The sequence below is a fragment of the Oryzias latipes genome, chromosome 9, assembly GCF_053564925.1.
Source record: "Oryzias latipes strain Hd-rR chromosome 9, Olatipes_Hd-rR_3.1".
Classification (NCBI taxonomy): domain Eukaryota; kingdom Metazoa; phylum Chordata; class Actinopteri; order Beloniformes; family Adrianichthyidae; genus Oryzias; species Oryzias latipes.
This window is the reverse complement of record NC_136245.1, coordinates 10,640,703-10,666,019: the sequence shown is the minus strand read 5'-3', so window position 1 is coordinate 10,666,019 and position 25,317 is coordinate 10,640,703. Positions and strand designations below refer to the sequence as shown.

The 25,317-nt window shown below is 42.3% G+C and overlaps 1 protein-coding gene across 20 annotated transcripts in view; it reads left to right on the top strand.

Annotated features, from left to right (window-relative positions):
* The window catches only part of fbrsl1 (fibrosin-like 1), a 358,217-nt gene extending 343,906 nt beyond the window's left edge, over positions 1 to 14,311 (top strand). For 8 of the 20 annotated variants that reach the window (XM_078952652.1, XM_023958686.2, XM_078952658.1 and 5 more), the window contains 10 exons: positions 793 to 843; positions 1,014 to 1,109; positions 3,115 to 3,186; positions 3,303 to 3,332; positions 3,635 to 3,706; positions 4,771 to 4,903; positions 6,402 to 6,485; positions 8,142 to 8,225; positions 9,024 to 9,288; positions 11,799 to 14,311. In XM_078952652.1, the coding sequence (XP_078808778.1) occupies positions 793 to 843; positions 1,014 to 1,109; positions 3,115 to 3,186; positions 3,303 to 3,332; positions 3,635 to 3,706; positions 4,771 to 4,903; positions 6,402 to 6,485; positions 8,142 to 8,225; positions 9,024 to 9,288; positions 11,799 to 13,101 (2,190 nt within the window). In that variant the 3' untranslated portion in view covers positions 13,102 to 14,311. The remainder of the gene's footprint in view (positions 1 to 792; positions 844 to 1,013; positions 1,110 to 3,114; positions 3,187 to 3,302; positions 3,333 to 3,634; positions 3,707 to 4,770; positions 4,904 to 6,401; positions 6,486 to 8,141; positions 8,226 to 9,023; positions 9,289 to 11,798) is intronic. The other 12 variants (XM_078952659.1, XM_023958684.2, XM_078952653.1 and 9 more) reach the window with 4 other exon arrangements.
* Positions 14,312 to 25,317: the final 11,006 nt, after the last annotated feature.

Sequence of the window (25,317 nt, the reverse complement as noted above, 5' to 3'; positions counted from 1 at the left end):
GTCTACGATTTTAAGCACAAGCTGTCTTTTGTGTAAATCCCATTTTAAGCTATGATCACACTGAGCATGTGACGCGCCAAAACACATTCTTGAGAGCGCTTTTAGCCCATGGTGTTAACATTGGGCTGTCACTACCCGACGGTAGTGTATGTCCGCCCCTACAATTGGAAAAGGCTTGGTGCAAATCTTGTGACTCCTGCTCCAGGCGTTTTCTTTCACAGCTCTATTCCGATATATAAAAGACTTGACTCATATAATTCCGGCCAGGCACAAACCGGATTTATTAATGCCTCCTACATGATCAATTTTCAAACGGTTGGCACTTCAGTTAATTAAAAGATACGCCATCCATACATCACTACCAAATCTCCCCCAAATTCCCTTCTTTTCCACCATTGAATCCGATAGTTTAAAATAAAGAAATACAGAAAAGTAGAAGGAAAAACGTTGTTGGAGTCACAACCAATTTGGCTCAACTTTCTTGTGAATAGAAACAACTAGTCTGTTTTTTTAATTGATTTGATTCCTAAAGTGGGCCTCCACACCCAACGTCTGTATGCTTAATTTGAAAATCATGCAGGCAGTCTTGATCCTGGCAGAGAGGTGTTAGTGTTTCACCGTCTGTGCAACCATGCTGTTTAATGAAAGGCATGACCAGTTCAAGCTAGTTGCTTATCCTGCTCATAAGCAGCTGCAGATGTTGATCATGTGTTACTAATCTTTTTTAAAAGCTCTTTTATGTGGGAGTTGGTTTCTAAACCATAATTCTTTTTTCCCCTCTTTTTTCTCCAGTTTGACAAATACACCCCAAAACTGGACAATCCATTCATCCGACATTCAAACGTGAGTTTATATCGTCACTGCAATATTCATATTCGGGATTTTGAATGTTGCCTTGTGTATTGTGGCCTTGACTTTGTGTTCTGCGCATGCTTGCGGCCTTCACATATCTCTGTTTCACTTGCTTCTTCTGTCTTTTCTGTGTTTTCCATCCTCCTTTTTTTCCTATGTAGTTCTTCCCCTCCTACCCCCCAACCATGCCAGGCATGCCTCAGCTGCTTCCACACTCAGGACCCTTCAGCTCGCTGCAAGGAGCCTTCCAGCCCAAGGTCAGACCCACATCCCACCCCCCTCAACCCACGAGCTGCCAGTAGGACGACTGTTAAAGAGTGTCTCTCAAAGAAAAACCTTAAGGACATTTCCAAGGAAGCTATGCAAAAATCTCCTTTTTGAACAGATTTCTCAATAAGTTTTATTCAAGTTGCAGATTTAAAAACCCACTCCGATGCAAATTGTATTTTTTAACATCTTCTTGCGGCATTTTTCTGATTATAAAGGGCATAAACCATAATTTCCCCACTATAGGTTGCATCAGATTTTAATATGCACCTTCAATGAATGGTTTATTTTCGAATCTAGTTTGTATGTTGTATGTTGCATGTAGCTTACATGCAACATACAACATACAAACTATAAGCCGCATTAAACGAGACAAAAGAGTCATAGATAAGTCCATCAGTCAGTTAGACTTTATTAACCACGTTCACAGTAATTTTAGAACTTGTTTGTAACATGCTAAACGTTAGCAACATTAGCCATGTTACCCTATTTACTCCCAACCTTGTTTGCAACTCGTAAAAAACAGACTGATACAACTAAAACAAATGTTACTGTAGCTATGCTAACTTCTAGCCTAGTAAGTTACATATAGAAAAAAACACAGTCCAACACAGCGACACATTAGCCTTGTTAGCATATTATGTGCTGGTGGCAACTCAAAAAAATATAGGCTAACAAGTCGCTTCGACACATGTAAACACAATCACAATTAGTTTATAAGGCGCTCCAGATTATAAGGTGCACTGTCGTCTTTTGAAAAAAATGAGGCTTTTAAATGCACCTTATAGTGCAGAAAATACGGTATAAAGAAAATTAAGCATTTGGAGGTTGTTGTTTTTCTGTCTTCTTTTTAAAAGTTGTAAATCAGGAGCAGACAAAAAATGCTGCTTGAAAATGAGCGGGCCACAAGCTCTGATTCTGATGCATCTGCTTGTAGACAAATAGATACATGAATGTCTTTGTTTTGGCATCTGGCTCAATACTGTACAGCTGGATAGCTCTAATATTGCTCACCATTTTTGTTGCACTGCTAATGTTAGATTGGGGGTTTGAGGGGCTGTGATCTAGCGGGATAGTGTCCCGCCCACTACTCAGTGGTGAATTTCAAACAAACTACTGACGCTCTGCAGAAACTATGTCCAAGAAAAAGACACGGATTTTTTGGTACAATAATTTAAAGACCACTGGGAACGCTTACGAAATAGTTTAAAAGATTTTTGGAGTGGGTCTTTAAAGAGTAAAACGAAACTCCCAGTTAAAAAAAATTGCAAATGGTTTTGTACCTCAATCATAAGTATATTGGTTTTTTCCCTTTATTTTATTTTATTTTTTAAAGAAATTGAGCATTTAGGAGAGAAGACCTAGGGGATGTGAAGGGTTGGGAGGGTGTGAGTCTGCCTGGCAGATGCTCAGAGGCTGTGACCTGGAGTAAGCTACCAATCAAAGCTGCCCTAAATCCGCTGGCCCAATTCCCAGTGGATTCTGTTGCCGAGGGTCCCTTTTGTTGAAGGTCCCTCCAGATGGTTCAAGGAACACTTATATGCATCCAGAGCCCCTGCTAAGCATTCTCCGAATCAACCTCTGGGGTTTTCATACTTATTTACATCAGCTGTATAGTTTAGCAGCAGCCATGTATAAGTGTGCTTCCTTGTCACTGAGCACTGCTTTGGTTTAAACTGTGGCTGAAGGATCTTACTGTGGCTTTAGAAAAGATTTTTATAAGGTTCTGTGTCCTAACCGGCACAGGATTCAGACCAGCAGCAGCAGTTGCTTGAAGATATTAGTTTGGACATTATATTCAAGGCAAAGGGTACCTTCCAGCTGCCAGACTAATTCAGCCTGTTAGGTGGACATGTTAAAATCATGAAAACCCTTTTCCTTGATATGTTATTGTCAGTAACATGACTGCACATGACATATTCTTTCCATGTGTCATGAGCATGTTTTCACTTTAGATGTGGCTGCTCACCATGTGTCTTTTATTTTCTTTGTCAGGCCTCTAATCCCATTGACGTGGCAGCGCGTCCTGGAGCCGTTCCCCACACACTGCTCCAGAAGGATCCACGGGTAAGCTCCAAGCTAACGGCCTCTAGTGCTGTTTTTTGTGTATTTAGAGAGCCTAAAAATATGTTCTTTTGACTTATTTGTTGTTGAGGATCACGTTTATCTGTTTGTCCATACAGATAAGTGATCCGTTCAGGACATCTGTTCGGGTAAGCAGACGATTTATCTTTTTTTGCGCAAGAGCTTTGTCTCTCTGGCCAGGCCACAAAGTCCAAAACCTCAAATTCTCTAACAACTCATAATCAAGTGATTGCACGATTTGGCTGCTCTTAAAGTGAGCCGTCAGGCTTGAATTAGAAGAACTCGGTTGTAGACACACTTAACCTATTGTCTGGGTAAATATGTTCGCACTTTGTAGTCTGGCCAGAAACTTGTCATGCCAGAATCCCTTTTTTTTAGCTCCCCCATACCAAGCCAGCAGGTTAACCCCAGTTTCTCTATAAATTTATAGAAACCTGGCAAGTGGTGTGCAGTACATGTCCAGATCGCATGGCAGATCTACCACCACCAGCAGAAAATAAAGGTGCGTGAGATGGATTTGATAAGAGTTTGCAAGAATCTTGCTGTCTTGTTAAACCAAACTTCTTGTTATATCTGCAATCCTGCTTCTGGTTTCAACAGACCAAAGCAGATTGTGAAAAAATAGTGTGTTTTTTTTTTAAATTTAAATATAGAGTGATCCCGTGTTTATTGCGAGATTGCATTCTAAAAATAACCTGTGATAGTTGAAATTCAAAGTAGAAATTTCTACTTTACCAAAATCCAGTTTTTAATGCTGTAAAACCCCTCATTACTGCCTTTATACATTAAAAGAAATGTTCATGTTTTTTTCTCAAACAGACATAAACATTTTCACACTTTTCTCTCTTGTTTAAACTCTTAAAGTTCAAACATTTGTAGAAAAATAAGTCCAGTATTATAGAATGAAAACAAAGATCTAATCGCGATCAAACCTTTATGTAATGTGGCAAGCTGAATGCATTCTGCACAGCAGACACAGCAAGGAGGAGATTGATAGACAATGGTCTACAGCCAATCAGGATGCAGATACACAGTGCGTTGTGTTAAAAAAAAAAGCAAAGAAAGAAAAAAAGCGTGCAAAATTGCACGGAAAGAAATCTGCAACACCCCAAAAAGTGAACCACAATATAGCAAGGGAATGATGTACTCAAAGATTTTATGTTAATGCAATTCATTTTCTCTTAAAACCAAGAATACAATTAGGGCTCAGCAGCACATTAATCCAAAACTGCATGTACAGACACCGTCTGACAGAGGTTGGTGTGTCCTTGCCATGAAGATTCCTGCTAATGCTGATGGCTTGGTGCTGTCAATCCCTGTTGGGTGCTGAACCCCCATAACCAAGGATTTTGTGTACCTAATCAGCTTACATATATTTGTTATGTCACAGCTGGCCAGAATGGGAGGCACAAAGCCATTGTTGACGTCCCATTCCCTTTTACTGATCTCTGCCTCAGTGTAGCTGATGACAAATCCCACTCTGTTGCTGAAATGTCGAGTGCCACTGTCTGACAAAGACATTCTTATGCGTCTGCATGTGCGTGTCTCTGCCTTTCTTTTCTGCAGCAAATGCAACCTGACCCCCACAAGCTAGATATGAACGGGAAACTGGATTTGTTCAGTCGACCCCCAGCACCTGGAGTCTTCCCGGGGTTCCCATATCCTCACGACTTGGCCCGGCCCCTCTTCTCTTCAACAGGTCAGCCAATTTCCTGGCTTACATTTTTTTTTAAACTGTTTTTGTTACCTTGCCAAAATCAAAATTTGCTTCAATCAAAGAAGCACTGATAAACACAAACACAAGCGAACCACGTGCAGACATTTTTTTCGTCTCATGAAACGTTTGCTTAATTAGAGAGCTTTTGCATCAAATGTTTTTGCTGCTTTGTCTGTGAATATGCATGATGCTCAGTTAGGTAATTGACTGATCCACACTGTGTTGGAGGGCAGCAGAGAGGAAGGCGGCCTCTGACTGGTAATTATGCAGTGGTTTGTCAGAGGCACCTCGGTAATTGGCTCTTTTATTAAAAATTCATGTGATATGGGTGCTGGTAGCCGTGTTTTGTTAAAGAGGCCAGTTAGCTGCACATTCAGTAAATAATCTCTGAGCTGTAATAGATGCAAGCGGATGTGTAACACAGTTGCAACGATAGCAGGAAGTGATGGGCAAACTATTTTTTCTGACATCTTCTAATCAAATTGGCTTCTTTTATAAGATCTGCTGCATAATACCAACAACATAGCCACATTTATGAGACAAGCCTTAGTCACATGCACCTGTACGGGTCAACCCCCCATACAGATGGTGCTTTGGGTTGCCTACGAGACGTAGGGTTGTAGACTGGAGCACTTGCATCTTTAAGGGAGTGCAGAAATGTTTTGCCGTTCCCTCGAGGCTCATACAGCCACCTCAAGGGAAATCACAAAAATGCAACGTACTATTTGTCATACTCATGCCATGTGTAGTAAGTGTATTGTGAAGTATTTGTGAGGATAATGCAAGTGGCACGCACTAATGGTGTACATGTGATAGTGTCGTGAGTAAGGTGTACATGCTTGCTCCTTACTAACCATGAACAAATGCTTCACCCATGACATATGCACATAATATGTAACTGCTCATAGGACGTCCATAGAATCCAAACACAAACTTCAATATGACTATCTAAAATCCTAAATTTTAAACCAACAGTCACACTAAGATTGTGATGCGCATTCAGGAACGTGCTAAACGCGCATTCTTGACCATGCACTTAGCCCTTGGTATTCAAACTGGACGAGCAGGGAGGGGCTTCTTTTTCTTTACCTACGGTTTACTAGCGAATATTCATATCATGTAATTCCATCCAGGCACAAACTGCAATTATTAGTTTCTCCTCCATGATCAATTTTCAAAGTGTTGGCACTTCCTTGGATTACAGGACGCCATCCATTGGTCACTAACAAATCCAAGTCCCAAATTGGTCAAAGTTCGACCTGGTTTATCTTTCAATGCGCGTTTAATGGCTGCACGTTTTGTATGTGGTGCCTGAAACGGTCATAGAAGCTTGCTTAGCCACGCGTGACCAGGAGAGTTTGAACAAAGCAGCTCAGGCGCGCATATCCCATTTTTTTTTGCCCGCAGATGGCAAGTATCCACTTGTAAGTTGTGACTGAGGCCTTAGAGAGGTAATCACGTCTTTTATTTATCCTTACAGGCTCTGGACACCCAGCCCCTTCTCCATATGGCCCTGCCCCCCATCCCAGCAGCTTCCTGCCTCCTAGCCATTTGGCAGGTAAGTGTAAGTAACCCCACATTTCCAATTTTTAATCAAAATTTCCTCTCTTTCTCTCTTCACATTTCCCACTTTATTTTTTTTTGAACCCATGAGTCAATCATTTTTCAAATAGTTTTAAGGCTGACGGGGGGTTAAATTCCAATCTTGTGTCTAAATAGTTTTGAACTGTGGTACATTTCAAGGTTAATTCAGAATCCAGTTGGCCGAAGCGTGCTATAGCACTTTCTGAGCAAACTGGGGGCTTTTGGGTAATGGCGTGTAGCCGTTCTACAGTCAGTATGAATGAGTCACAGAAAAACCTTTAATAAATCTGTCCCTGCGTATTAAATAAGATGTAGCTTCCAGACCTACATGTCATTCCTGGTTTGTCTTGGCTTGTGGTTTGTGGTGCAGCTTCATATATAATGCTAATATCATACTTTTCATACTGTCTTCTTGTGGTAGCAGATTATTTCTGCTTTTTGTGTCATTAAATTGAAGTCTAACAATTTTATGCTGAAAAATGTTGACACAGGAAGACGATTTAGCCAAAATTGTTCCAACCCAGAGAGTTTGGAATGTTTCTTAAATATTGTCTTTTCAAAAATATATTAGGAAGCCTGGAGCTTTAAAAAAAATCCTCTTACCCTAATCTTTTAATGAGTTATGCATTTCCTAATAGAATACTAATTCATAAAGGGAGAGGGAATGAGCTGATGAAAATTGTTTATAGACTTTCATTGTATTCCCATAAATTTGGAGGCTGTGGTTTCCAGCGGTGGAGTAACTGGATTTCTTGTTCAGCCAGCCCAATTTGAACAGCTCATAATTCCCCCTGCTTTGCATCGGCCCATCTTCCGCTTTGCTCCAATTCCCCATCAGGAAGCTTTGTTCCGTTTGCCCCAGCAGAGTCAAAGGCACTCGACTTCAGTCACCGGCAGGGAAGGCAGCATTCAGGGACCCTGGTTACTGCAGGATTACAAATAATGACACGTTCACACTGGGCTCAGAAACGCGCGTTCAAGTGAACGCTTCCAATGAAAAGTCTATGTAAACATGCATAAGTGCACGTTTCAGGCTCCTGTGTTCAAGGCTGCGCAAGTTCCATTTTCGGGCTCTATGTACAAAACGTGCTACCATTGAATGGGCATTGAAAGTTAAACCAGTTGAACTTTGACTATTCAGGAACTTAGATTTGGTGGCTAACTGGTCCTTTTTATTTCACAGAAGTGCCAACCGTTTGACAATTCATCGTAGAGGAGAAATTAATAATTGCGGTTTTTACCTGGCCGGAATTATATGATACTAAGTCTTGCATATATTGAAATAGAGCTGTGAAAGAAAAAACCTGAGGCAAGATTTGCATTACGTAGACATTTCGCCCTACCCTTCTTCCAACTGAGAGTACTTGGCTGGTTTTGGGTAGCAACAGTCCAGTGTGAACATCATATACATTTAGCATATTTAGCAGGAACGCATAATGAGCGCGCATAACGTGCCTGATTCGTACGTAACATGAGGGAACTAAGATGGCAGCACTGAGAAAAAAATAACAATAAAAAAATAAAATAAAAAGCTCGCTTGTAAGAGAAAAGCTGAGTAACGGGCTGGTGTCGAGGCTCTGACCAGCACCCACCTCCCCTTCCTCAATTTTGCTAATCCCTGTTTGGCATTTTGCAGATCCTTTCAGTCGCTCCAGTTCCTTTGGCGGCCTCGGCAACCTTTCAAGCAGTGCCTTCGGAGGATTAGGCAACCCCTCGCTTGGTAAGCGCTGGCTCCTCCTCTACTGCCTCCCCCCTTCAATCAGGCCTCCATGGCCAGTAACAGAATAGAGCAGAAGAGGGTTAGACCACAGGGAGAGCCAGAAGGGGTGGAAAAAAAAAACGAAAAAAAAGCGCTTAGCTCTAGTTTCTGTGTTTAAACAGCTCTAGTCCGGGGAGGTCCAACAAAGCAACGTAGCTTGGCAGACCTCCTCCCAGCCTCCACTTCATCCAGCAGTGATGTCTCCAACAGTCTTGCTTTAATCTGGCGGCGCTGCTGCCAACAGGCGCTCTTAGGTCGGCTGTTTGGTGGCAATTCATCTATTAATTATTTGACAAGCCCATTCTGCATTACCACGGAGGGTCTTCTCTTCTCCCTCCGCATTCTCCTCTCTTCGCTTCCCTCTCGTTTTTCTTCTGCCCTGCTATTTTGTGTGCCAAATCAGTCCCCCTGTTGTGAAAATGGATGTGATTTGAATTGACATGCTGTGGAATGCTAAGGTCCCCCTTAGCTTTTCACAGCTCCCGGCTCCAGAGGGTAAATGAGCCTGCCCTGTTTATCCGGTGCAGAAAAAGAGGTGGGGAAAAGTCCTTTAGTATTTTTTCTTTTTCTCTGTGGCGGTGGGGAGGGGGGCACCAATAACCTCTTACTTCTTCAAGCAGCTTCAGTGAAAGAACCTCCAGAGACAAAGACAGAAGCAGCTTTTATTGTCAAGCCTTTCTCATCATTCATGTACTCAAGAGGGCATTGTGTCCAATTAACTTACAGTCGGCCCTCGCTTGTCTGCTCCTTTTGTCACAGGGTCCAACAGTATGTTTGGCTCCAAGGATGGACCAGGAGGACTCCCCACATTCAGCAGCCCCCACCACGACACCTGGAACAGACTCCGACGAACACCGCCGTCTTTTCCCACCCCACCACAGTGGCCCAAATCTGCAGACTCTGAGAGAAGCAGCTCAGCCAACAGCCACGAGAGAGAGCGAGAGAGGGAGAAAGACAGAGAGCGGGAAAGGGAACGAGAGAAAAGAGACTCCTCCATTGGGAGAGAAGAGAAGGACAAGGATAGGTGAGTTAAGAGATGAACTTATTCAATAGTTCATAAATTCTTGATTGAAACATGTTAGTTTTCACTTTTGATTGTGTTTAATAAGCACATTTTTTGCAAAGAAATTTTGGAGTTCTGTAATGACTTATAGTCAACTAAACAAGAATGTACCCTCAATGGCCACTTTATTAGGTACACCTGTCCAACTACTTATTAACGCCAATTTCTAATCAGCCAATCTCTTGGCAGAAACTGAATGCATTTATGTATGTAGACATGGTCCAGACGATCTGCTGCCGTTTAAACCGAGCAGAATGGTGAAGAAAGGTGACTGACGTGACTTTGAACGTAGCAACAGTAACTGCTACAGCAGCAAAAGACCACACCTGCTGCCACTCCTGTCAGCTAAGAACAGGAAACAAAGAGCTACAAATCCCACAGGCTAACTAAAATTGGACAAAAGAAGATTGGAAAAACGTTTCATTCGAATGGTAGGGTCAGAATTTGGCATCAACAACATGAAAGCATGGATCCATCCTGCCTTGTTTCAACAGTTCAGGCTGGTGGTGTAATAGTGTGGGGGATATTTTCTTGGCTCACTTTGGGCCCTTTAGTACCAATTGAGCATGGGTACAATGAGTATTGTTGCTGACCATGTCCATCCCTTCATGACCACAGTAAACCCATCTTCTGATGGCTACTCCCAACAGGATAACACGCCATGTCATAAAGCTGGAATAATCTCAGGCTGGTTTCTTGAGCATGACAATAGCTGCGTTTCCATTGACTATGAAATTGCGCAAATTGGATTTGCCTAATGGAAACACGACAAATTCAGGCACTGCGCCACGAGATGTCCAACAGCGTCTCACAGCTCATCAGAAGTTGACATGTCTTGCAAAATTGTTGGATCCACTGCTCCTCTGTAAAATCACCAACCAAGATTTCCCAAAATCGTTTCATCCGTAGCCGCTCCCACGTGTAAGGAGCTTGCTGCTGCATCGCCTGAATAAAATGCCGACGTCTCCTTTGATAGATGGTGATGCCCGCTAGTGCTGTAGCAGAACTTTGAACGTATCTGCTGTAAATCATTGTTCACATCCGTCACCATGTTTTTGAATGACTCATTCCATGAGTAAGTCTATGATAATTTGCATAATTATGATTTATTGGAAACAGTGTAGTTGCAAAATTGTGTTTTTTGGACATATCTAGAATTTTGATAAAGTTTGGAGCATGTGTGTAATGGAAAGGAAGCTAATGAGTTTACTGGACTCAAATGGCCTCCAGAGTCACCAGATCTCCACCCAGTAGATCCCCTTTGGGAGGTGGTAAACCAGGAGATTGACATCATGGATGTGCAGCCGACAAATCTGCTGCAACTGCGTGATGCTATTATGTCAGTATGGACCAAACTCTCTGAGGAATGTTCTGAGGTGAATCTTTGTCATGAAGGATAAAGGCAATTATGAGGGCAAAATGGGGTTCAACCCGGTATCAGTAAGCTGTACCTAATAAAGTGGCCGAAGAGTGTAATAAGGATGCACGATAACATCAGTTACCAATAAGTATCGGCCATTATTGAACAACTGTGACTCCATCCCAATAATTACGATAAGTAACAATTCACTGATAAAATGGGCCGATAATTAAACCCTCAAATTGCACACTAGTGCTGTGGCTTCCCCCTGACAACCCTTTCTTCACATCTCCGCCTTACCGCCGTCCATCCTGAAAGCTTCTGTCACATGTAAGTGATGTCACTGGTCAGTGCCAGCTAGAGAGCTCGTGAACAACATGGTGCTGCATTCACCCCTGTGGGCATTTTTAAGTGTTTTGGAGACAACAATTCTTGATTTTTGAAAATATGTCTAACAAAAGAGCCACAAGGGGGTAAAACAAGTCAGGCCTCAGCTCAAAAAAAAGAAAAAAAAATCGCTCAAATCAACTGCAAATCCATTACTGCGACCTGTGGAAAGAATACGAAGCTACCAGCAGCGACAACGTTATCTGTCATCCAGAGAACAAACAGAAAGCGTCTATTTATGTTGCACATAAGTTGAAGACTAACAACAAGTATTGCACTTTATTTAAAGATTAAATTATTTCATTTTAACTTATTTTTTGGACATCACTTTTATTGACAAAATGTACTTGTTGCATTATTTAGGTAAACATTTTTATTATTCCGACAATTGTAATGGTCTTTCACTGTTCACAGATGTATGTGAATGTATGTTCAGTTTTTCACGGGTAACAATAGGGCTGTTAGTTTATTGGATTAAATCAAAGCTATGCACTGTTACTTTGTACTTAAAAATAATTTTTTTTCCTAGGTATATAAATTAGTTGATTATCAGCATTGAAGCAGGAAATTATAGGTTATTGGTATATGTCATAAAAAGTCATTATTGTACATCACAAGAGCATACCAATCTGTGTCTGTCTAGAAAAACCAGGAAGGATTGATGTTGTCATTCGTAACCAACACAGGCTGATGAACTAACCGACTTCAAATTGTCTTGTGACAGGGACTCGGTGGATCGCAACCGCCACTCCAACCGCTCATCCCCTGCCTCGGCGCCAGTCAGCTACCAGATCAGCAGCCTGATTCGCTCCAACAGCCAGAACTCCAGCGACTCTGGGCGCCATCACAGTGGCAGCGTAGACCGGGTGCGTGAAGCAGAGAAAGAGTTATTCGAGCGCCACAGAGAGTCTTCCACTCAAGCCGATGTGAAGGTGAAGGAGAGCCGCTCTCCGAGCAAGGAGATGCTGGAGAGGAGAACTTCAGAGGACTCCATCAAACCCGCTCAGCGGTCCCCTTCTCCTTATTCCAAGGCGCTGATCAGTGAGCAAAGCATGAAAATGGCAGTAGGGCTTCCATCTACACTCAAGGACAATGAGAGGAAAGAGCCCCCACCTCCAGAGCTGCTCCAAAAAGTGAAAAATGACATGAAGATTAAGGAGGAGAGAAAGGAGGAGCAAGAGGTCATGGTGGTGAGTTCAGAGCCAGCCCCTCAACCCTCAGTGCAAGCTCTTCCTGTACCTGTCAGCCAGCCAGGAAACCCTCATCACCATCACCCACCTTTGTCCCAACAGCATCCCCTTCCCTCACCCCGCGGAAGTGATATCCCAGCACCGGGTCTGCACGGTGTTCCAATGGCACACTCTTTGCCTCTTTCTATGAGTGCCATGCCTCAAATGGGCAGCCTCAACGTCCTAGACCGAGCTCGCATGGCTCCCTTCATGGGAGTGAGTCCGCTGGCAGGAAGAGAACGCCTGCCACCCACAGCCTTCCCCTGGGACCCGCTGAGAGAGGCCTACCGCAGCCTGGACCTGCAGCGACGCATGGACTTCCAGCTCCGGGCCGAGCAGGGACATCGCTTCCCCAGTGTCTATGAACAGGAGCGGGCTTACCGCGAGAGGGAGGCTCATGACTACTCTCACCAGGAGCACCTCCTGGAGGTGCGGCGGGAGCAGGAACGGATGCGACAGCAGGCTGAAGAACGAGAACGCCTTCACCTAAGGGAAGAGTTGGACAGGGCACGTCTCCACCAGCTGCATCAGTCACCGATGGAGGGCCATTTACCCCACATGCCCCCCTTCATGCCCCACCTCGGAGGCATGCCCTACCCCAGACTTAGCCCTTCTACGGGCCATAATGGCCCCTTGAACAGAACGCCCCCCACTGCTGCGCTAAGTGCTCCTCCACCCCTTGTGCCAGCCGGCAGCACCAGGTCAGCCTCGCCCAGGAGGACTACCCCTTTACCCACCACACAGGACCCCCGGGACTACTCCCCATCCCGTAACCCCAAAGAAGTAGAGGCCCGGTAGCTTGTTGGAAAAATCACAGAGTCTTAGTGGGGGTCCTTAAAAGCCCCCACACACTTATCTGGAATCTTATTGTCAAACAAATGCACTGCTCCTCTCTAGAGAAGAGTGAAACTCCCTAAGGGAAAGGGTATGATTGTACAAAGCAAAGATGTGTGCTACTGGTGAAGCACATGCCATGACTTTATTTTCAGTGAACTGGAGGTTTAACAATGTCGGTAAGAAAGAACACAGATATCTGTATGTTTATTACCGACTTAAATATTTGATCATTATTAATATATTAATCCAAAGCCTTTTTTCTTCCTTGTGCCGAAAAGAAAAAGGTCTTGAAAATGAGTTTGTACATCTTTGTTCCATGTATAGATATTATTTCTATGAATTTTATGTATTTTGTGCTTTAGTCTCGCCTTTTACAATATTTATCCGAGTTGATCGTGAGACAAATCCCTTAAGATGACGTAAAGACTTGATTTTGGTTTGAGCCGTCAGTAATTTAACCTCATGGTACCAGGATATCCTCAACGATGACAATGTACATTGCCACATTACCAACTTTATTTCATTTGTTTTGCCTTTGAGATATGCAGAGGAATATATATTATGAGGTCTTTGTTGAGTCTCTGTAAAGAGAAATCAGTGTAAATAACCTGTTGATATCCTTTGCTGCAAGAGTACAATGTAAATTTGTTAGTCTTTTTAACAGTTTCTTATAAAAAAAAAGAAAAGAAATGGGGAAAAAAAACTAAAATCAAATGAAATGTGTTGCCTGTTGAATATCAGACAAGTCCGGCCAGCCGGCCGACAAGAAGGATTGGGGGGGTGGGGTGTTGTTACTAGGCCTAAATGGATCATCTGCAATCTATGCAAAGCAGCACTCAACACCCTGATAAAAAAAATCACTTGGACGAAGCATTGTTGTGATCGCAAAAGAGAAAACTGGAGGAGAACATGTTCATATGTACCAATGAAACTTTGATGGTATTACTAAAAGACTTCCAAGTCACAAACTGGAGCCGCTCCGGACAGAAAAGGAGGACACTTTTCAAGTGGATGGCAAAAAGACTTTTTCTGTCAACCTTGTGGTGTTGTGCAGTTGTTTTTTCTTAGACTCTTGTATACAAAACAAGTAGAGTTTTAGGCGTGAAAAAAAGGAAAATGAACATTCATGGTTTAAAATGTATGGAATAAAGTTTGGACCTAATGTCAAACATTTCTTGTCCACCTTTGATTTTCTAAGTAGTAAATGAGGCAAACAGACTCGCCTTACTTTTCAGCATCTATAGCACCTGGTATTACCTTGCTACATTGAAACCTTAAAGTGAGACTCCGACCATCTTTTGATTTATTTAAATGCATTCCCAGTGGTTTTTTGATTATGATTATGCCCTTTTTAGCCCAAATCAAAAACCTGTCATTTTCTTGGACAGTTTCTGCAGAGTAACAGTAGTTCATTAGAAATTTGCCTCTGAGTAGTGGATAGAGTGAGCTTTCTTTTCCCATCATCCCTTTTTTTACACTCTCTCCCGCTTGCTTACAACTCCTCACAACCCCAACCTTACATTGGTGGTGCAACAAAAATATCAGAGCTCTCCAGCCCTATGAGCTTTGAGCCAGCTAAGACAAGGAAAATGAAGACGCGCATGGATCTGTTTGTCTGCAGGTAGATGCATCACAATAGAGCAGAGCAGGGCAGAGAGCTTGTAGCCTGCCGACTGACGGTTTTACATAACTTCAAACTTTTTTTAGACTGCATTTTTTCAAACTTCCAATTCACGATTTGAATGAAGAAATACTCAGAAGCGCAGTTTTAATCTTCATCCTTTTTATATATGTCCATTATGAGAAAAATGCTACAACAAGAAGACATGTTACAAACACAATTTTCATTGGAGTAGGTCTTTAAAAGCAACTGACTCTACAGACCGAGTAGGTAAGCCATCAGGTCATTTGATCGCTGCCTGTCATACATGGGCTACAGGGCTCTTCAGAAGGGATCAATGGGATTGGGACAAGGCAATACAGAAAGGGACTAATAGAACATTGATTTCGCATGAAAGCAGCTTTTGAGTGTTTGTGTTGCAGGTAACCAGTATTGACTGGCAGCCCAGCAGCGTATTGACCTGCGGTCAGGACTCATTAAGGGGAGCAATACCTGCTAGCCTGGCTATCGTAAGGAATAGACAAGCTTGTCTCTTTGTTCATCAACCTCCCCTCCTTAAACATATTGCCGATCTGTTTTTCTAATGAGTGAGACTGGAAGGCCCCCAGCAGTGGGCTGCAGAGGGAGTCCTGAGGTGCACCGTCCTGTTATTGATGAGCTCCTGGCTGTTCCTTCCTTCTTCCTGTCCAGTGACGGCTAATTCATCCCGATAACGCTTCAACTTCTCGTCTGCCGGCTGTAAGGCTCACCGATACCGTCCCCATGGTAGCAACCTTTAATGATGGCGTGGATCAAACCACGGCCAGGTCATTAGGGAGTTTTATTGAAAATCAATGTCGCTCCAGTCTCTCACACTCTCCAGCAGGGTTTCTAAACTGGCTCCTTGAAAAGACTGTTTGCCAGAATGTGTATTGGGAAGACTTAAATCACTATCACTTTCAATTTGGACTCCCGGTAATTGAAGCACATATTCTTTGAGCGGGTAGCATCTGTCCGTGGCCAGCCTCGCTATGGGATTGTGTGCCTTTGGTCCTAACAATCTAGTCAACAACAGACACTTAACCCCCCTGTATAAAGGCCTTTTTCCTGTAGCTATTTACCGGGAACGCTTTGGCATAAAAATCACACTCTTTAAATTTCCCCCCGACTCAAAAAGGTTTGTCTTGTGCTCAATCCATTGTTCTGCTGAGTGTGGAACGGCCCTCCGGAGATAAAAAGCTCCATCAGTTTCACTCATCATCTGGCAAGGTCAATTTATTTCAGCACACAGTCCATCATCAGATGGGAATCAACTGACACATTGTCTAAGATATTTAACCCGAGGTTTGTGAGCTACTGCACTTGTCAACTCCTCCATTATATCTCATATCTCAAAGCTTTCCTTGTGGGGTTTTTTGCAGTGACTGAACGCTTTTAAACTTTTCATTTTTTTTTTTTTACAATGATGCGATGTTTGTTACTATGGTAATCACGTAATAGTGTGTCACAATAAAGAGTTTTTTGCCTTTGATTATTACACTGGAATCTCAATAATAGGATACAGTGGAAGGTAAGATGTTGTTTTATTGTTCTGTTAATCCTTTTCATTTATCTGTGAGAAACCTCAGTGCTGAGGGTTGGGGGATTGAATTTTCATGGTCTCAAAGCCCCCCAAAAAAGCACTTGGCGCAGAGATCACCCCAGATTCAGCGAGCAGTGAAACCGGCCTAAAGAGCTTTCACAGAGCACAAAAGCAGCTAATAACGCAGTGCCAAGCTAATAAGATGGGCAATAAATGAATGGATCAGTCCAAGCTCCTTTTCTTTTTCTCTCCCTCTTTCTCCTGTTGATAACATATATGAAAGCATTTCTAAGCTGCTACATATGGACCCCCTGACTTTTTCCCACTCCAGAGAACTAATGCATTAGTTCCCATTTAAAAGCTATTTTGAATTGGAAATTGGTAATGAGGCGGGAGGTGCCTGCCATGATCACATTTGGATTGCTGGGCACTTTGCTGGGCCTGGTGATTTGGGAGGCCACAGCTCCGTTCAGAGTTCAAGTCTATCTCTCCGCAGGGGTTAACAATCCCTGACGAGGGCAATTCTGAACAGCTAAGCTATATCTGCACGGAGTGAATTTAGCCAGAGAGCACAGAGTCAAGAGCTTTGGCAGCGGATCCCTGTCACAGCACTCTTTGTGGAGTTCATGTTGCTTTGACCGCCTAAAAAGGGCTAGCAGCATCCATCCTTCATGTTGCCATCTTATTTTAGCCTGCAGTGTCAACAGAGCGGCAGCTGACAGAAGCCAGGCCAGTCCCTGGTTAAGGAGCTGACATGGAAAGCGGTAAATGGTGTGAATTCCAGACCCTGGTGACAAAGTACTGTGTAATGTCTTTCCACCTCTAGAGCATACGACAAATACTTCGGCTATTGCCGTCCTAAAGGGAAGAAGCAAAGTAGAGGAAAAAAATGTACTGCTTTGCAGAGGAAAGTCAGACATGAGGAGAGGAGAATTAAGGGAGGTGGAAAAGGAAGAGGTTCAGGAGAGCCAGCCGCCAAAACAAGTTTTCCACTTTGATTCAATTTTAAGGATTTTTTTCCAGACTTTAGTTGAACCACACAGTCCCACGCTAGCCGTCGAATGTGTACAAGCCATAAAAAAATGAATAACATTGATGCAGCTGGGTGCATCTGGCAATGGTAGTCCTTCTATTTAGGCAGCCGCAACATGGCGCAGTGCCGCCATACCACCCTCTCTGTTCTTTGTATGGACCCCAGACAAGACTCAGGGAAGGCTGGGTGAAGCGTAGAGAGGCTCTTAAAAGCTTTGAATAAGTAAATAAAAGAGGGGATGGGGGGGTTCAAGGCAAATGCAAGCCATAAGCATCTTCTCCAATTTGGCACAGCCAAAGCTCGTGATTAGCCATAGAGACGTTAATCAAAAGTGGCTCAGCATTTGATGGGGCGGTGAGACCTGCTGCCAGCTGGTGACAACATGGCTTGTGTGCTCGGGCCAAGAGTGAAGTTTATTTGAATACGGATCTTGCCACAAACGTTTTTCTCCTGAGCTTGGTTAGCGGAGCATTCCTGGCTCATCACTGGGATCGCCTCAGAGCTGCTGGCACCAGAAAAGATGGAAATTTTTCCAAGGCACATAATGAAAATCACGATCTAGACCATCCCCTTTCATGGTGTGGGTATACTTACAAGCCTTTATTCACTTTGACACTGGCAATAATTCACGCCTAGTTCTTTGTGTCTGGCTGAAGGTTTTCTTATACAGTACGAAATGATAAAATTCAAAACCTATGACTCAAAAAATGAGACATAAAGCATTACGTGGTGTAGTAAAAGCCATAAAACATAAACTTTTTTAAATGTAATGATGATTCTAAAAGTATTTAACCTTTAATGTAATTAAAAAGTACTACCACCATAAAAATCATGCTTTTTTTATTTTATTATATATATGTGTTTATTTTTTCATTCATTATGTTATCTGTGCTTATCCACTACAAGGAATTGACACAATTTCAAATTTTCTGCAGTTAAGATGTTTTTAACCCTTTTTGGTATAACATAACTTTTCGACCGTTTACGCAATCAAGATGAATACGCTGATTCTGACTCAGTGAAAAGCGGCTTCTCATATCGGCTTTGCGCTGTAATGCAGCACATTATTAAGGTGACTATCGGTGTAAAGCTGCTTTTCTCTGCTTCAGAATCCTCTGGAATTACGTTGCGTAAAACGGTAGAAGAGTTACGGTAGTCAAAAAAATCAACACTGGAGCTATGTCCGTAACCCTTGTGCTATCCTAGGCACTTTAACGTTGGGAGTTGGGTCATCTAGACCCACTAGACAGTGCTCTGAACCTTTTTTCTTCAATGGTTTGTGATCTTCTCTGGTGTCTATGGATTACATGAAATTTTTCCACCTTTATCCACCTTTGTCATGGTAGGAATAACACGTCAAAGTAAGGGTGGGGTCATCTAAGATAGCACAAGGGTTAAATGGTATGACCCCATCCTATTAAAGATCTCATAGTGCATTACAAACCAAGCAGAACACTTTGCTCACAAAATGCAGGACTGCTTGTGTTTCCAAGAACTTCTAAAAGTACAGTTGGAGGTAGAGCCTTTAGCCACCAAGCCCCTTGTTTCATGGAATAAGGTCCCAGCTCATATTAAAGAGGTCGACACAATTATTACATTCAAAGTTAGGCTTATCCTAGGCACTGTAACCCTTGTGCTATCCTAGGCACTTTACCATTGGGAGTTGGGTCATCTAGACCCACTAGACAGTGCTCTGAATCTTTTTTTTTCAATGATTTGTGATCTTCACTGGTGTCCATGGATTACATGAAATCTTTCCACCTTTATCCACCTTTGTAATGGTAGGGAGAACACGTCAATGTAAGGGTGGGGTCATAGGGATAGCACAAGGGTTAAATCATTCCTATTTGCACAGGCTTATCCCCAGGATAGCTAGTAATCAGAGAATATTTAACTTATTGCTCCCCCCACCTCACCAACTGTAATGAAGTTTGGGGGAATAATTGTAATTTTCATTACATCCATTATACATTTTTCTCCGCGGATCGAAGCAGAGGGAAAAAGCCGAGCCAGGGTGGCCCATTCCACCTGCTTAGATTAATAAGATATTGTATTAATATTGATGTGCTAAAAATGTAGATTTCTATTATTGTCATATTACTACCATCCGTTATATGTGCCATAGTGCATGAAACCTACTATTAACATGTTTGAATTAAATTTACTAACAATGACAATTAGTTGTTAGTAAGCTGCTAGAAGTTGGAAGCTGTGGAAAATATTGTGTACGGGTGTTCTGTCGTCTATTCTCATTTATGTCTCCTCTCCCCCTCTCCTCTATTCCTGATAATTTTTATCTGTTTTTTAAGGAGTTTTTCCTTACCAAGAAGGAGGGTCTAAGGGCAGGAAGACCCAGTTTAGCTTGGTCTGTTTTTTCAGTTTAGTTTAGCAATCAGCTATTGTATTTTATAACTGATTTTATGTTTTGCACAATTAGTGAAGCCCGTTAAGACCACTGTGTTGTAATATTGGGCTATATAAATAAAGCTGAATTGAACTAATTTTTAAAAAATGAATAACAAATAATAAATGACTAAAGTTTTAAAAAATTAGCGAAATTTTTCTCGTTTTTGGGATTTCATGGAAGCAGCCATTTTGGAATGAGCAGGAAAGGCCTTTCTACTGCCCCTAGTGGAAGGATAATGAACTACAGGTCAGAAAACAGGGTCCAGGTTATTCAGACCTAAAAAGGGTTTTTAGGTAAGTTTGCGTCATGCGAATGAGATGGGGGTCTCAGAAATGTGTGGCAAAGATGTTGGACACCGCCCTTCGAAGCCTGGATTCTGACACCCCAGTCTAGTTGCATTAAGCCAGTTTGTTTGAAGGTAGTGCTGATGTTTTACAAAAACAGAATTTGTAATGACGTTTGATGATTAGAATCTTCAGTTATCCTTCAACAGACATTGTCAACATTCCAGGTCTGCATTCGCCTTCATCTCACTTGGTTCTTTTGAAATGTATCTGGCAGCAAGCATGTTTTGAAAGGTTCTTATCTGAGCTAGAGTTTTATACACAGAGATAGGAGGCCATATCTTATCTAAGCTGTGCTCGTTTGTGTCACAGCTCATTCAAGAGGTTTGTTCTTCCACTTGCCATGCGACATAAGGAGCGGATTGTTTGCAGAGCAGTCAACTCGAAGACTTAGAAGATGTTAGAGCATAAGCAGATTGATTGCATTGTTATGATATGCTGGTCTGGAAAAGGTACTCTTTTTAAACTTTTACAGAATGTAACTTTTCCATTAAGCTATGTTCACACTGCCCTCGGCAACACGCGTTTAAGCGATCACTTTCAATGAAAAGTTCATGTAAGCATACGTGTGTGTTTCAGGCTTCCATGTTCAAACCCTTTGCGTTCATTTCTCACTACGAAAGTTTTTAAGTCAGTTTCCCGGACCTTGTATAAAACGCGCGTCCATTGAGTTGCGCGTTGAAAACTTAATCAGTTGAACTTTGACCAATTCTTCTTAATTAATGGAAGTGCCCACCACTGGAAAAGTGATCACGGAGGAGAAATTAATCATTGCGGTTTGTGACTGGCTGGAATTGCATGATACTAAGTCTTTCATATATCAGAATAGAGCTGCACCGCTACACCATTTTTCACCAAACGCACGGTACATGCACCTGTCCTGCTTGAACACCACATGCAAAAGCGTGTTCAGGAACCTGCATTCGACATGTTCTTGAACATGCTCAGTGTGCGCGAAGCATTAGAGATAGGCACAACGGTTTGCATTTTTATGTCAAACACTGATCCAAGCCAAACCAAAACCCTTTGGGAATGACAGCCCCGAAGCCTCTATCTGTAATACATTTTGACACAACACCTACTTGAGCTTGACACCGAGGTGCTGATGCTTCGTGTGTTTTGTCCAGGTTGAACAGCGATGTTCATTATCATTGTCTGTGACACAAACAACAGGGCCAAGCTCCACTGTCTTCAGCCATCTGGCTATCTCACACAACCCTTGGCTACACAGTGGCTCATTCAGCAATTGATTGCAGTGTTGAAGGCCAGCTATTTAGCACATGAGAACAACAAGCGCTGCTATCACACAGGTTCTCTCTCATGGCTTGTTTCTGTGCTGCTCAAGAATGCCTCTTATCTAGCCCCCACTTTAATAAATTCTTACTTAGTTTTTTTAGTCGTGACCAACAGAAAGGATACAGCTCAGCTATGATTGGGGATCCAACCCTTGTGCTGTTTGGGAAGAAGCAGGATGGCAAAAAAAAACACCTAAAAATCCCTGAATGCATTGCAGTTTCCTAAAGATAAAGGTTCACCTTCCAAACCTGTTTTCCTGCTGTTGCGCGGGAGACTGACAGCTGAAAATAAAGCCCTGTGTTCCATGTCATTAAATCTCGCTCTCTCACCTGATTACACTTGTATTAGTGTTCCTATTCTTCTCCCATTATTGTTACTTCTGGTGAATAAGGTCTGATAATATGCACTTGCTGGCTGGATGCACTACCTGCCCATTCCCATCTCTGATTCTTTGTTGTCTGCAAATGGTTTTTAAATGAAAAGCATGAGTATGCTATAATTATAATTCTGGAGGTATTATGAAATCAAATATCACAATGAATGTAATTCTATTTGCTTGTAATCTCGCTCGCACAGGCTAATGGGCCTTTTTAAAGGGCACGTTTGGTGGTGGTGGTGTGTGTGTGTGGGGGTGCTTAAACAGCGGACCGTCACTAAATAGAATGGCTGCCCTGCGCTCTCACGCTGCAGCTCTGTTCTTTTGTCTTTGATATGCAGGCAAAGAGCTCGACAGTCTGGGAGACGAGGGAGATTCATCAGCCTGTGATCTCTGTGCTTCCCTGACAAATGAGCGCCTTTGGCAGGGCTGCTGGAGGTATGGCATCTCTGCCCTGCTGGAATCCTGATGAGACTTCTCTGAAGCTGCCGGTAATGAAGGCAGGGCACGGGACCAAACCTGCTGCCACACATGACCTTTAATCTCCACACGCTGGTCCATTGCCATGCAACGTCTCACAGCTGTGCATGTATGTCTGTGTTCTCCTTCGAGAAGCCTGGATGCAGCGACCTGACTGTTAAAGTCGATCAAAATAAATCATTCACGATTCGCCACATTCTGAGAGCAAACATAGGAATCTATTAGTTTGTGCTTTAGGAGTTTTTATTGCAAAACAATCTGATGTTTTGCAAAATATTCATGGCAAGCCTGTGGGGTAGTTTAGAATTTAATCACTATCCAGTCTGTCTGCATTACCTCAGATTCCAACACTGCACCAAGCAAGTCCAACAGAATAGTCTTTTTTGTTTTAGATTATTCAAAATGAAAAATTCAAATCTCCTGAGAGCACATGCACTCTTTCTGGATGAACAGGATGAGGTCAATATGAATTGTGGACATTGCCATTCCACACTGAACAATGCTCACTCAGCTCGATCCAACATGGTTGTCTTTTACTTCAGCTTCCAGCTTCAGAGGGGCCCGGTTCATAGACAGAACAAGCACTACCCCTTGTGGCGCAGTTGGCCCAGTGCACCATGGATGAATGGCACCTCCAGCTGCTTCCCGTGCCCCCTCTGATAAGTTAACCTTGTGATAACATGCTAATGCCTGATTAATGTTGCAGTAATTAGACACAGCTTTTCACACTCAGTTAAGAGGACATCCTCCAGCAATTAGCCCTAGCAGCAAAGAGATAATTTCAGAGAATACAGTGGAATCACGTTCCTCAGCTCCCAACACTGAGGGCTCTTGGCAACACTGAGGTTTATTTTCTCATTATTTCATTTAATCGTCTGTTTGATGTTTTATACAGCTGCCACAAGTCATCTTTGATCCAATTAGAAAGTGCTGATTGACGTTTGCGGGGGCACGGCTTTCAATAAACTGCTTTCAATTAGCTGATGCGACCTTATCAGAGAGTCTGTGGAGGCTCCACATTCACAGCTAAATACCATCAAGTCCAATAATTGCCTTTAAAAGTACATAATACCTGGATGGTCTTGTGTGTTTCTGTGCAAATGTGTGTGCATGTATGCATAAATGAGAGTGTGAGAAGCATGTGCGCACATTTTCCCAGCAGACATCTAACAATGAGCAATGAAGCCATTAGTGAGGCGAGGACCCTGTGCTCACCAGCCTCCACACTGACCATTAATAATGCACTACCAAGGGGTAGGTGGTGGTTTGCTGAGATTAGTCCTGCATTAAGGGCTCGTTTGCTATTTCTGTAGAAACATGGTCTATCTCAAGCAAGAAAGATCAGCCCACTTGTAATTTGACTGTGAAATCCCATATCAAACTTGTATTTTCAACTGGAAATGGAACCCCGAGGCTTTTGTACGTGGAGATTGGAAATGCATATTTAATGACTGAATATTTTAAAACTAAATGACTTCAAGATTGGGCAGAATCTTTAGGTACAATGATATTCTATCATGATGTTCAACAAGATAACTTGTTTGTTCCTTTTCTCGTGGATTATTTACAGAGACTGAGTGCATGGTCCACTCTGCTGCTTAAAAGTAAAGCAAGAATCTCAACTCCATGCAGGCCGATATGGCAAAACCCTTTCCAGCAGGAGAAAAGCATCATAACAATTAATAAATAAATATTCATCATGTTCCAACATAAGGACACACATTTTGACAATGCTCTGACAACAAAAGGTCTCTAATTATTTTTATTGAATGAAAATTCAAAGCTTGTAAGCCCTAAACAAATGAAGGTTGGTAAGATGCAGGACTGGCACGCAGGAATCCAGGGTTCGATTCCCGGGGGGGGGGTGAACAATCAATGGCAAGCAATGGTAATGGGGTTACCACATCAATGGTGAGCAATTAACATCACCCATTGAGGGTCCTTGGGCAAGACCCTTCAAGCGACTGCCTACCTAATAAAATAAGCTCAGACATCGCCCGGCCAAACAAGGCCTGCATCAGGTGCTGGGGGACCAAAGCATTCTGATGGAAAGTAGGCTACTGGAACAAGATGGAAATGGAGTAGATGCGAGAACAAGGTTCTGTTAGAGTGTTGCTACTAGTCAGAGGCTCAATGAGGTACAATATATATAAAAAGCAACCCTTTTGGTGTTTTAAAAACATGTTCTTGTAAATTTTTTCTCATAATACGTAAAAAGAATTCAGATAAAGATTGCGTTTCTGATTATATTATTATTCAATTCATTGTGAAACAGACAAAAAAATGCCTTTTTGGATATCCTGTGGCACTGACGTAGATGCTATGGTCGGTGGACCACAAGCCCCGTTCATTGCTCCATTCTGATGCATCCACTTGCAGACATTTGATTTTTGACATCCAATATTGCTTACCATTTTTCTAGCACTTGCAATAGTAGGTTGGAGTTGTGAGGGGCTGTAAGCTATCAGAAAAGCATGTACACAAAAAGAGAACCCCCTGGGAACACTTTTAAAATAGCTCAAAAGATGATTGGAGTGGGACTATAAATAAAGTTTTTTTTATTTGAATGTGTTACTGGAGAAATCCTGCTTGAATCTAAAAGACAAGCTATAAAACAATAATATGAGAGGCTTTATTGGTGGAGTTTTTACTGTGTTATCATCTTTTAAAATCCATACCAATACATCAGAGTCTTTGGATTAACCTTATACGTATACCCATTTGTATCATATTTGATACACACATTTCTGAGACTCCCACCTCATTAGCCTGATGCAAACTTTCCTTAAAAACTTATTGTATATAACTTGGTCCATGCTTTCTTTCCTGCCTGCCTTCTTGAAATCTCAAAAACACCTTTGGTGGGAAAAGTTTAGCCAATTTTCAAAACATTGTGATGACAATGAATAATCTGTTGTTATTCATCTTATTAAATGACAACTTTCCATATTGAAAGGATGCTAAATGTGTTGACAATTAAGCATTTATATAGTTAAACCGTGTTAAAAATGCAAGGATCAAATTTGGAACAGTGGGTAAATGAAGTGCTTCTTTTCCTG